At 56.3% G+C, this 12238-nt stretch overlaps 2 protein-coding genes across 3 annotated transcripts; one reads left to right on the forward strand and one right to left on the reverse strand.

The window, feature by feature from the left end:
* Positions 1-29: 29 nt before the first annotated feature.
* On the forward strand, positions 30-7301 carry LYPLA2 (lysophospholipase 2). Of its 2 annotated transcripts, none has more exons than XM_044671332.1 (10): positions 30-62; positions 2403-2507; positions 2791-2822; positions 2936-3001; positions 3527-3574; positions 3693-3763; positions 4109-4182; positions 4344-4445; positions 5974-6147; positions 6228-7301. In XM_044671332.1, exons 2-10 carry the CDS (start codon positions 2430-2432, stop codon positions 6276-6278), a joined length of 696 nt encoding a protein of 231 aa, XP_044527267.1. In that variant the 5' UTR covers positions 30-62; positions 2403-2429; the 3' UTR covers positions 6279-7301. The 2 variants fall into 2 exon arrangements, with proteins under 2 accessions (XP_044527267.1, XP_044527266.1); XM_044671331.1 differs by having other exon boundaries at positions 31-111.
* Positions 7302-7436: 135 nt separating this feature from the next.
* Positions 7437-10803, reverse strand: GALE (UDP-galactose-4-epimerase). Its single transcript, XM_044671333.1, has 10 exons — positions 10535-10803; positions 10272-10387; positions 10016-10129; positions 9557-9733; positions 9201-9314; positions 9037-9103; positions 8759-8844; positions 8554-8631; positions 8100-8214; positions 7437-7982 (listed from the first exon to the last, which is right to left on the reverse strand). Exons 1-10 carry the CDS (start codon positions 10653-10655, stop codon positions 7924-7926), a joined length of 1047 nt encoding a protein of 348 aa, XP_044527268.1. The 5' UTR covers positions 10656-10803; the 3' UTR covers positions 7437-7923.
* Between the last annotated feature and the right edge of the window lie 1435 nt (positions 10804-12238).

The following is a 12238-nucleotide window of genomic DNA, read 5'->3' on the forward strand; positions in this document are numbered from 1 at the left end:
GGGGAGGGGCTGGGGGTGGGGGGGGGTAGGGTGCGCTGTGTATATCTGAGCCAGAGAAAGAGGTGAGTCGCCCAGGACGGATTGGAGCCCCGAGAGCTGGGCGCGGCGGAGGTACCATTGTCGGGAAGCCCTAGGGGGGTGCGCAGGGACTGTGGGGCGGGCGGGACCATCTCGAGTGACTGGCACAGTCGGGAGGTACTGAGGCCAGGCAGCGAGTGTAAGGATCGAAGCGGGAGGTTCCTTGGTGGGGGCTCCCGAGGCACCAGTGAGAGGGGTGAGGGAGGGCGGCGCGCCATTGTGAAGGACCCCGGGGCCAGAGATGGAATGACCCATTGTGAGGCTGACGGAGGGGAGGGGGCAGGAGTGGGATATCCCATCTTAGGGATGCGGGACAGGAGAGCTGCCCTAGGTGGGATGTCCCATTGCGGAGTGGGGGGAACTGGAGGGATGCCCTGGGTGAGATATCCTATTGTGGGGATTTGAGGGGACAGGAAAGAGTAGGATGTCTCATTGTGGGAATGGGGAACAAGAGGGATGCCTTGGGTGGAATGGCACATTGTGTGGGGGAACACCTGAAGGGCTGCCCTGGTGGGATGTCTCTTTGTAGGAATGGGGAGCATCTGGGATGCCCTGACTGGGATGTCTCATTGTGAAGGGGGAAGCTCTGGAGGGATGCCCTGGTTAGGATGTCCCATTGTGGGGTTGTTAAAAGACTGGAATGGGATGTCCCATCATAGGAATGGGGAGCAGTAGGAGGGATGCCCTGGACAGGATGACCCATTGTGAGATGTGGGAGTACAGGAATGAGGTGTCCCATTGTGGGAATGGAGGGTGGGGTAGTCGGGAGGGATGCCCTAAATAGGATAGTCTCATTTCATTGAGGAAACGCTTAGTGTGTTAGGAGGGTGGGGAGACAGGCTTTGAAGTCTTTAGGTGGGATGTCCCATTGTGGAGATTTTGTGGGGTGAAATAGCTCCTGTGGGGGGGATATATAATGAGGGAGAGCCATGGATGGGAGGTCCCATTGTGGAATCTTCAGAGTGTGGGATGAGATGTTTCATTTTGAGGGTGTCTGGTGGGAGGGGAGAGAAGAACCATTGATAAATAGATGGGATCTCTCAAAGTATTTTTTGAAAGACACCTGAGACTATATTGAAGGGAGCTCCTTTGGGTAGGACAACTGTTGTAGGAATGGGGATGGATGCTTGGAAGTTGGGTGGGGAGAATGGCCTATTGTGGAAACTCCCAAGGTCCTCTTTGTGGAGTGGAGAGTTAATGAAAAGTCTCTTGGGAGATGAGTGGCGGAAGGGAAATGACCATAGGGGGAATGTTAGTGAAGGGGAGATGTGGACTGTACCAGTGTGACTCCATGTAGGGGAAGCCTGGAATGTACCATGGAGGTGTGGAGTGGTCACTGGGGGCCTGATGAAAGATGAGTTCCAGGAGGAGGGATATCAGGGGTTGGCCTGACTGAATCTCCAAAAGGCTGATGACTGGTGGGCAGGGGCAGGACAGGAAGTGTCCCCAGGAACTTCTCTCTCTGTTTTTCCTCTTGTTAGAATGAGCTGGGGCCAAGGAGGAAGAGAAAGCAGGCTTTAGGGGTTAGGATGGGAGTCAGGGGGAGGGGCAGGGCCCTCCTTGGGTCCAAAAGCTCAAAGAAGCTTTTTGGACTTCCAGAAAAGGATCTAGGGAGGGCAAGCTGTCAGCGTTAGCAGGGCTAAAGTTTAGCCAGGGGTCTCTTCTGCCCCACTACCCCGAGCACCTGACCCCTGAACTTGGCAAGCTCTGCCCCTTGCTCTGGTGAATTTGTCCCCTGTTCTGGCTATCCCTGTGACTGGACGAGGGGCATTGGTGGGGTTAATGCTGCTGATCCTGGTCAGTTTGGCATCTTTCCAGATGGGGCCACCCCCGCCTTGCCTCTGTCAGAGGGGCTGAACCAGGCCAGATGGGAGAGGCCTTGTTGGCCCTGCTTTGGAGCAGAAAGAGAGTGGTATCTCCCTTCTCCCATCCAGTTGGCTGCCTAGCTTCCTCCCAGTCAGCCCAGGGATGTCAGAGCTCAAAGGGACCATTTAGTCCAGCACCCTCTTTTGATAGATTAGGAAGCTGGGGTCCAGGGAAAGGAAGAGACTTGTCCAAGGGCATATTGAGAGTTAGGGGCAGAGGCCAGACTCCTGAGTACAGTGCCCAGAATTCCTGTTCCTCTACCTTAACCTTAACTCAGTCCTCTTTGCCCAATGATCAAATCGATGATGGGGGTAGAGGAAGGAGATGTTTGGGGTTGGGATAATGCTGAAACCTGCCATTGTGGATGGAGAAAAGGAGATACAGGGACCTGAGAGTAAGCCCCTGCCTGAGGGGTCCAGACCCCCACAGCTCTGGTCCCTCCCTCCCTCCCCATTCAGGCCCAGCGTTGGCATCCTTGTTGGTGTATGTGTGGTAACAATATGTCTGTGCCCCTGCTCTCCGACGCCGCGACTGTTTCAGGAGCTGAGCGGGAGACAGCAGCGGTAAGGGAGAAAGCCAGTGGGGCAGGAACCCCAGCACTAGCCTCTTGGGGAGCTGAGGATGGGTCCGAGGGGGTGTGGGAAAGGTGGAGGTGGCCCAATGCCAGCTTCCCTAGGGCAGGAAATAAGGGGATAGATAATGACCTGTTTGCCTGTTGCCTCAGTTTCTGGGGGGTTGGGAGGTGGGAAAGGGACTGACTGGAGGAGATACTGTGGAGAGGAATGGGGAGCAGGTAGGAGGCCCCAAGCCTCTTAACCCTGCCCCTGCTTTCTCTTCTTCCTCTAGGTTATTTTTTTACATGGACTTGGAGACTCAGGGTAAGTAAGGTTCCCTGGGTGAGAGGTAGGTCCTAGCCTGGGGAGCTGGTATCAGGTCACCTCCCCATCGTGTGCCCCTCTCCCCTTGGCCTGTCTGTGCTTTTTCCCCACAGGCACAGCTGGGCTGATGCCCTTTCCTCCATCCGCCTTCCCTATGTCAAGTACATCTGCCCCCATGCGTAAGTGCTGCCTTTTGGAGGGTGGGGAGGACTCAGGAGGTTGGGAGCCTGGAGAGTAGGGAAGGGATGAAGGCTGGGGGCCTCCCATCACATTCTTCTCTTTGCATCCCCGCCGAGGTCCCTGGATCCCAATGCTAGGGGACCCCAAACCTTGAAGAGCTGTCAGAATGAGGGCCTAGCTGATTCCTTTTAGCTGATTCCTTTCCTCTCCCCGCACCCAACTCTGGACCCCCTGTATAGGGACCCCCCCACACCCACTTACCAGGCAGACGGGGAGCCCTCCGATGTTGATGCTGGGTTCCTTTTTCCCACTTGGTACAGTGATGCTAGAACCTGAGCAGCCTCTGGCCCCATGTGACTGGTTGCCAGGCAACTCCCCAAACAGTGTTCTGAGCAGAGGGGAGGGCCTTCCTCAGTCCTGCTCTGGCTCTGCCTTTACCATCCTCCCTGTGGACTGAGGCCCAGGGGTAGCAGTGGGGAATGGGGGGGCCCGGCACCTCTCAGGCCTCTCTTTCCTCTCCCCAGGCCTCGGATCCCGGTCACACTGAACATGAAGATGGTGATGCCTTCTTGGTAAGCGAAGCAGGGTTGGGTCTGCTTGGAGGGTCCCCTGAGAAGCTGCGTCAGCTTGGGATCGGTTCAGGGTGGGTCCTGGCATGGAGCAGAGTCCCCTGGTCTGTCTCCCCTGTAGGTTTGACCTGATGGGCCTGAGTCCTGATGCCCCGGAAGACGAAGCTGGAATCAAGAAAGCTGCGGAGAGCAGTAAGTCTTTCTCATCCTCCCCACACGTGAGCATGACGAAGCCCCGAGGGTGCACAGAGCACCATGCGGGGCCGATTGCAAAGATGTCAGGAAGCCCCAGTCTTGGTCCTCGTGGAGTTTATGGCCTGGGACATGCCCCATCATACGTCATACGTCACACGTCATACGTTCACCATGTTGCCTTTTGTGTAGGGGGGGTGGAGTCCGGGTTTAGCTGGCTGCCCTCGTGAAGCCCACATGCCTGTGCTCCTCGTTTCTTGGAAGGCTTGGGCTTTGGGCCTTTGTGGGGTCCTCCAGGCGCTCTTTCTTCATTCAGCTCCCTCTTCTCACTCCTTTCCCCTCAAGTCAAGGCCCTGATTGAGCACGAGGTGAAGAATGGAATTCCAGCTAATCGAATCATCTTGGGGGGCTTCTCCCAGGTGAGGCAGGAGGGTTGGGGCCTGGCTCTAGAGGTAGGAAGTGTAAGAGGCAGCAGGATAGGGGAAGGGAAGGAATACAGCTGGGCTTGGGTGGGTGGGAGGCAGTGGAAGGCAGTGTCTATGGCCATGGACTGAGCCATACCTCGCTGGGCCTGTCCCAGGGTGGAGCCCTATCCCTCTACACAGCTCTTACCTGCCCTCACCCCCTGGCTGGCATCGTGGCGCTCAGCTGCTGGCTTCCTCTGCATCGGGCCTTCCCTCAGGTGAGTGACCGTCCGGCTGTCTGAGCCTGTCCTCTCACAGTATTCTTTGCACTCGGTTTGCTGAATGCTTTCCTCCACACAGGGCTTGGTGCAAAGGTAGAGGCAGAGGGACCTCACAGGCTTCCAGGCCGGGTCTCTTTTTACACAGGAGGAAGCTCTTGCCCAAAGTCCACCCCCCACCCCACCCCCCATCCTGCCTCTCTGTGATCGTGCCTTTGACACACCAGGAAAGGAGATCAGCGGAGGTAGAAGAATCTGAGCTCATTTAGTCCAGAGATTCTTCACCTCATGGACCCCTTGGGCAGCCTGGGAAAACCCATGGACTCTTTCCCAGATTGTTTGCAGACTACATTCTTAACTGGAAGAATTGCTAAATTTGAACGTGAAACTAAAAATGTACTTCCCTCCCCCCCCACCCCCCATCTGAGTGCCTGGACTGCCTTGAGACCTCTCCAGGGTTAAGGCCTCTGGTTAAGACCCCCCCATCTGATCCAACATTCTCATTTTAAAATTAAGGGGGAAATTGGATAGCATTATTTAGCACATTATACAAACTGTAACAAAGTCAGGCAGCAAACATTAGATGGTGACAATGTGTCAGGCTATATAATGGGCTGTGCTGGAGGCCCTGGGAGAGAGCCCTTGCCTCCACAAGAAGCTTATGTTTTATTCTGCTGGGTCAGGAGAATGAGCCGGGTTCAAAATGAATGCCAAGTGATTTATAGGGTGAGGGGGCCCTCTGGGTGGGTGGCACTTGATCACAGCTAAATGCCAGCTCCCCCCACTTCAGATACCACAGATACTGTCGCCCCAAGCAGTGAGAGTGACTGACTGACAGTCCAGGCTGCCTCTCTCCTGGTGTTCCTGGCTCCTTTTCTGTTTATTTCTTCTTCATTTAACTTTCATAAGTTGGGCTGAGTTTTGTTGCTTCAAGCTGTCCTCATTTCTGAACGTGCTTCTGAGGGCATTGGTGGGGAGGGCAGCTCATGGCGTTCTTTGCTCTGTATCAGGGCCTTCGAATCGCTCCCCCCCATGTTTCTCTGAATTCCCATTTGTGATTTCCTTGGATGTGATACTGTCTCACCATTTTCTGGTACCAGTTGGCCCAACTTCTCCCCAGTCAATTGGGTACAACATTAGCTTCTAGCAGTCTTAGAGGGCCCTGGGAATTTTCTGGTGCAAGGAAGGGTCTTTTCTTATTGAGAACAACTTTCTTGGGAGGGAGTTTAGATCTGCTAGCAGGAATGCTGGGTCACAGGCCCTACAACTGAAGCTTTTCTAACTTTCCTTGAAATATTCCAAATTGTTTTACCAAATCATTCAGGTAGTTGTGGAATTGGAATGTAAGTCCTTCTCCTCCTTGAGTGCTGGGATGCCGGCTCAAAGTGGCCATAGGTCCCCTACGGACCTGCCCAAGGGCCAGACAGGCTGTGACTTGCCTAGGATCACAGTGACAGCCCTGACCCTGGATCCCAGGCCTGCAAGCTCTCAACCAGGGACTCTTTTTTCTACCCCATGTGTGGAGCAGGCGGCCAACGGCATGGCCCGGGACATGGCCATCCTGCAGTGCCATGGGGAGCTGGACCCGATGGTGCCCGTGCGCTTCGGAGCCCTCACCTCAGAGAAACTCAAGTCCGTTGTCCCTCCAGCCAAGGTCCAGTTCAAGACTTACCCCGGCGTCATGCACAGCTCCTGTCCCCAGGTCAGTGGTGAGGAAGACTCCCCCTCACTCCCACCTGTCCCCTCTCCTCCAACCCTCCCTTACAGACTCTCCCCCTACAGGAGATGGCAGCTGTGAAGGAGTTCATTGAGAAGCTGCTGCCCCCCATCTAAGGGGATCCCTCTCTCCCCACAGCCCCCCCCCAGGCGGGGCCAAGGGGCCACCAGTGTTTGATCTCTGACCGTGAAATGGAAGCCATGGCAGCCCCTCCCTAACCCTGGGTCCTACCCCTTGGAGATCATTTCTTTCCGAGCTCTTGTCCCCATCCCTGTCACTTTTCCTGCCCCCGCCCCCCTTCCTGGGAGGTTGGGAGGTTTGGTGGGAGCAGCCTCCTTTCTCCTGGGAGGCCTGAGACCTCAGCTGCCAGTCTGTCCTCCAGGAGCTTCAGGGGTGAAGGTCCCCTTTCCTTTCCCCCAGGGCCACAGTATTGCAAGGGGTGCATGGGGGCCCAGCTGCTGACCCACTCAGGACCTGAATGTACCTCACGGGTCCAGCGTCTGGGTGTACCAGGTGACCTCAGTGTTTGGGGAGGGGGTGCCTGCCAGCTCCCTCCACCCATGCACCTACTCCCCCCTCCTCCTGTTGCAGGGAGAGCTGGGGTCCTCTCTTCCTCATTCAGATAATCACGTCTTCTGTCGCTTTTCTGCACCCTGACCCTCATCATGAATGTCTATTCTTTCTGCTGACAATGCGCCTACCCTGGGCCCAAGGCCCCTCTTGCTGCTGTGCCCCTTCCTGCAAGGGAGGGGCTTGGGCCCAGGCCTTGGGGGTGGGGGTAGGGATTGGGCCCCTAGACTGGAGCTTCTCTGTCCTTAACCCCACTCTCCTAAGAAGGACCCTGGTGGGATCTCCTTCCCAGCCTGAGGGGCTGCGGTTTGGATTAATCTCTGCTCAGACAACCTTCCTCCCTCCAGATGTTTCTGGGCCAGGGGAGCTGGGCCCTGTGCGCTGGGGGAAGGAGGTAAGACCTATTCCCTTGCCTCAGCTGGATGGTGCCCAGATGTTCTTGGCCTGCTCTCCTCATCCTCTTCCCCCTAGGGAGGGGGCTGAGGCTCAGGTTCTGAGCCCCAAAGGGCTCATCTTCCTCCTCCTCCATGTGGTTTTGGGTGTTTTTGTTTCTTGTTTTGTGTCTCCAAGTCAAATCAGATTAAAGAAAAATACACCTTCCACCTTGGTCCTTGCTCTGGATTGGGGGGGTGGGAAGAGGGAAGTAAAGAAGATGCAAGGAGAAGGAAGGTCAGGACCAGAAGGAGCCCAGGGCGGTCCGTGGCCTTTAGCAGCCAAAGCCCAGAAACAAAGGACAAGAAATGTTTATTTGTCACCTGGAAAAGCTCCTGATTTTGAGACAAGGTTCTGGGAGGAGAGGGGCTGGGCCTGACCTGAGGCCCCCTATCCAACCCCCAAGATGGTGTTGCCCCTGGGCTTTGGAAATAGTTGTCTTCTACAGAAGTAAGAAGTCTGTCCCTCTGCCACTGCAGTCTCTCAGTTGGGGAAGGGGCTGGAGTTTTCAGCTCCTTGGTGGAAGAAGGTCCCCTGGATGGGGGAGGACAGTGAGGAGGAGGTGAGGTAGGTAGGTAAGGCCTTGCCCTCTCTCCTATGCCCTCCTGAGTAAGCAGGGGTCAAGCTTGGTCTGCTTGGCCCCCAGGGGTGGGAGTTAGGTGGGAGTCTCTTCATCCTAGGGAGGCCAGGAGTGAGGTAAGGCCCAAGCCAAGGCTCTGGCGGGGAGGTCCATCATTTCCAACATTCCTTAGTAGTTGATCAGGCTTGGCTGCTAAATCCAGTTGGGTTCTGCTCTTGCCACCTCCAGAGGTCCTCACCTGAGACAGGCAGGAGAAGGTGACTCAGAGTCCTGGGGGTCAGTAGGGGGCAGAAGACAAACCCACTCCCCTGTCCTGTCCCATCCGCCTCGACCAGATCCATCACCAGACACTTACACATCTTGTCTAGGCCGAAATCTGCTTTCCAGCCCAGCTCCTCCTGTGCCAGTGTGGGGTTGGCATAACAAGTGGCTACGTCCCCGTCCCGGCGGGCCACAATCTTATATGGGATCTACAACCAAACGGTAATGAGGGGGCTGCTGGGGGAAGGGATTGGGCAGGGGTGGGAGTGATGCCCTCAATGAGAGCAGGTCCTACTGCTCAGAACCCTTAAGTTAGACCCAACCTCCTCCCCCCACCAGAAGGAGGGCAATGGAAGTCTCACTGGGGGATTCTGGTCAAAGTCTTAGAGCTAGAAAGGACCCTAGAAACTGGCCTGTCTCAGATCTAGAGCTGGGAAGGGGCAGAGCCAGGATTCAGTGCTCTACTTTTCTCCCTTGATCCCTGAGGAATCCCAGACACCATAGTCTGATGGAGGCTTGGGGGCATGGGGTCTGGGCATCAGTCCTACCTTCTTTCCAGAGGCTTTCTCCATGGCTGTCACCATCTGTAGCACAGAATAGCCAGTGCCTGTCCCCAGGTTATAGATCTGTGGGAACAAAGTACCCTGTGAGAAGGGGGTGCCTAGCACTGTTTGGAGTTCCTTATTTCGGCTGGTTACCAGCTTCCTCCCACTTTCTCCTTCACACACACCCCACCATGGACCTGCTGCTTACCCGACAGCCACATTGTTCCTTGAGTTTCTTCAGGGCTATGATGTGGCCCTTTGCCAAGTCCACAACATGGATGTAATCTCGGACACCTGCATGGAGGAGGATCTCATCAGTCTGTTACAAATAATATTGATAACCTCTTCCCTGCCACTTGGGCAGATGAGTTGAAGCAATACAACCTTTATTAATTAGGTGGCATCCTGGGGGCTAGGGGAAACGAGTTTAGAAGACAGTCCTTGCCCTTGGAAATCCCAATCTAATGTGCCAGGATCCCTCCTCACCTGTCCCATCCACTGTGTTATAGTCATTGCCATAGACGCTGAGGACTTCCCGACGACCTACTGCCACCTGGGGGGACAGGGATGGCGAGTTGGGGTTAGTTCTGGTGTCCAAGTCACTCTGCTCCCCCCCACTTCAGCTCCCCCCATCTCTGACCCGGGGGTACCTGAGAGACGTAGGGCATCAGGTTGTTGGGGATCCCCTGTGGATCTTCACCGATGCGGCCGGAGGCATGGGCCCCAATGGGGTTGAAGTATCTCAGCAGCACGGCATTCCAAGCCTGTGGGATCACTGGCCTGTCAGCTAGTGAGTTTTCAGGCACACCCCCAAGATCCTGACCTCTCCATGCACAGAGGGGTCCCGAGGAGAGGTGTACAAAGGACCCAGACTTAAACCGTAGCTCTCCCACTCCCTATGTGAGCCTAAGGGAGTCACTTCTCCCTCCCTGGGCCTCAGTCTCCCTCTCTGTAAGACCCAGGGAGGAATCGGGTGCTCTGAGGACACGGGGTAGGAGGTGTTTACCTTCTCTGCCTGGCATAAGTCTCGGATCATCTCCTCGATGAAGAACTTGGACTTGCCATATGGGTTGGTACAGCCCCCAGTGGGGTGCTTCTCATCCAGGGGCAGGTAGTGGGGGTTCCCATACACAGTAGCTGAGCTGCTGAACACCAGGTTCTTCACCCCATGGGCATTCATGGCCTGAGCCATCAGAAGGGAAGGGGATGGAGATGGGGCTTGAGACCTCAGCTTTGGGAGGTCCTGGGGTTTGCAGCCACGTCACCATGTACCCCCTTCCCCCAAGCCCATTTGTAATCCACAGGGCTGGCAGGAATGGGCCTCTGTTGCCTCTTGCATCCCCCCATTTGCATGCCCAGAAACCACTTTCTCTCCCTTTGACAGCCTGGTTAGACGAAGGCCCCACTGCCCCCTAAGACCCCCCTGGCACCCTCGGTGGTGACTAGAGGCGCCCGAGCCTCTTACCTCCAGCAGCTGGATGGTCCCTGTAAAGTTGACCTTGTAATAGTCCAGGGGCTTCTGCACTGATTCCCCAACTGCTTTGAGTCCCGCGAAGTGGATCACAGCCATGAAGCTGTGCTACAGGGAAGATGGAGGCAGGTTGGGCTTGGGGGCATCCTCTTACCTGTTCCCAGGCAGCCATGGACCTCCACCCCCGCCCCCCCTTTCCTCTACTGAGTCCTTGGGAATTCCTTGGATTCGTGCCCAGCTTCCTCCTCACCTTCTTAAAGAGTCCTTGAAGGGCTGCCTTGTCCAAGATATCCATCTCCTCAAACTCTACCTTCTTGCCCGTGAGTTCCTCCACTCGCTTTAGGCTCTCAGGCATGGCCCCCTCTCCTGGTCAGGAGAGAAGACAGCCTCTGAGGGCTGGGGGCTGGGGCAGAAGGCTGGCCCTTTGGGAGGCAGAGCCTGGGTGCTCTCCCTTTAGCCTCCCCAGTGCTCAGACTCAGGGCTGGTCCATGGGAAGCTGTGTGGAGCGCTCACCTCGGATGGTATTGTGGAAGTTGTCGATCACCACAGGTTGGTAGCCAGCTTCCAGCAGCTCCAGAACAGTGTGGCTGCCGATGTAGCCAGCTCCTCCCGTCACCAACACCTTCTCCGCCATCCTTCACGCCTGGTGTAGACAGAGGGAGCCTCAGAGAGGGGGGACCCTGGAACAAGGCTCCAGCCCCTGTCCCTGCTTGCAGCTTTATCCCCCTTTTCTCCCAAGCACCAGCTCACTAGGGAGAGGAATGGAAGCAGAGATGTGCCAACTAAACTGGGCCAGGCAGCCTTCCTGTAGAGTCTCCGGGAGGGTCTGGGGTGTGGACGTGGCTCAACTCCTGCCAGGCTGTCAGGTAGTGAGTTTCCTCCCAGAGCCTAGGGAAGAGGGAGGAGTTCATTCAGGTTTTCCAAGAACCACAGCCTCCCTCCCCTCCCCCTACTTCCCAGAGGGCAGCAAGCCCCCGGGCCCTTCTGGCCACCCATTCCAGCCCCTCCCTTCCTCCCTCGATCAGTCCAGGGGAGCGGCAGTCCATAGGGGGCGGGCCCCACGGTCCCGCCCTCCAGGCCAGGCCGCCCATCAGTAGGTCCAGTCTGAAATCAGCCAGAACGCTGGACCGGAGAGGAAGGAGAACAGAAACTTCCCCCAGGCTCCAAGACCCAAAGAAGGGCGAAGGCTCTTTTGGGAACAGGGCTAGGGGCTGCTCTGGGGCCACACGGACCTGAGAGGAGCTGGACTCACAAGGAGCACCATTGGCTGAAGGGACCTCCCCAAGGCCAAGGGGTCTGTCCCTCACCAGCTGTCCAATGAGATGGGGAGGCCAGGCAGAGGAGAAGTCTGAATAGGGCTCAAACCAACTTCGGGTCCATCTCCCTCTCGGCCCTGCCCCCATTTCCCCTTCTCTTCCTCTTCACATAGATGGCCTCAACCCTCTGGGACTTTGGCCCGAAGAAAGCAGGGCCCCGCCAAGTACAAACATCCATCCGTAGACACAGCTCGCCCCCTCCCCCTAACCTGCGGCTTCTGGCTTAGCTAGGTCCTGAGATGTAACATGGGGTGGGGGTGGGGGGGGGCGGGGAGTGGACAGCTCCCAGGGAGGGGCGAGGTATAGAAGGAGAGAATTCATTTGCCCCAACTTGGGTCCCAGGGAGCTGTCTCCTACTCCCACCCCCTCACACCACTCCAGATGGTTTCGTCCGTCCACGCCCACCCCCAGGGCTCAATGCAGTCCTAGCCTACTCAGTTGTCCCCCAAGGATATCACCTTCGGCCTCCTCCCCCATGCAGTGGTTAGAGCCATTTCCTTTCTTCTTCTCCACCCCTTCCACCCCCCGCACTCGAGTCCGACAGCGTGGGATCTCCTAATCCACATCACCCCCATACCTCTCACCTCCCTAGTAGGCTCGGCCCACCCTCCCCCATCACTTGGCACCCTCCCACCTCCCCAAATCGCTGACCTCCTAAACGGTTTAACCCACTCTCACTACATAGAGGCATCTGGTGGTGCAGTGGATTAAGGGCTGGGTAAAGAGTCGGGAAACCCTGAGTTCAAATGTGACCACGGACACTAGCTGGGTGATTTTGAGCAAGCTATTTGACCAGTTTGCCACAACTTCAATTGTAAAATGGGCATCATGAGTGTTGTGATGTTAAAAGCAGGCTAACTCCTCTTTATGAAGACTATCGATATCAGCTGAGAGATGGTTA

Source organism: Gracilinanus agilis, chromosome 3 (genome assembly GCF_016433145.1).
Source record: "Gracilinanus agilis isolate LMUSP501 chromosome 3, AgileGrace, whole genome shotgun sequence".
Classification (NCBI taxonomy): domain Eukaryota; kingdom Metazoa; phylum Chordata; class Mammalia; order Didelphimorphia; family Didelphidae; genus Gracilinanus; species Gracilinanus agilis.

Excerpts from the sequence above, each read along its gene's own strand:
- LYPLA2 (XM_044671332.1), top strand. The coding sequence starts at position 2,430 with ATGTGTGGTAACAATATGTCTGTGCCCCTGCTCTCCGACGCCGCGACT. Across the intron at positions 3,002-3,526 it reads AAGTACATCTGCCCCCATGC|GCCTCGGATCCCGGTCACAC; the intron begins GTAAGTGCTGCC and ends TCCTCTCCCCAG. Across the intron at positions 3,575-3,692 it reads AAGATGGTGATGCCTTCTTG|GTTTGACCTGATGGGCCTGA; the intron begins GTAAGCGAAGCA and ends TCTCCCCTGTAG.
- GALE (XM_044671333.1), bottom strand. The coding sequence starts at position 10,655 with ATGGCGGAGAAGGTGTTGGTGACGGGAGGAGCTGGCTACATCGGCAGC. Across the intron at positions 10,388-10,534 it reads CTTCCACAATACCATCCGAG|GAGAGGGGGCCATGCCTGAG; the intron begins GTGAGCGCTCCA and ends TCTCCTGACCAG. Across the intron at positions 8,215-8,553 it reads AGAAAGCCTCTGGAAAGAAG|ATCCCATATAAGATTGTGGC; the intron begins GTAGGACTGATG and ends GTTTGGTTGTAG.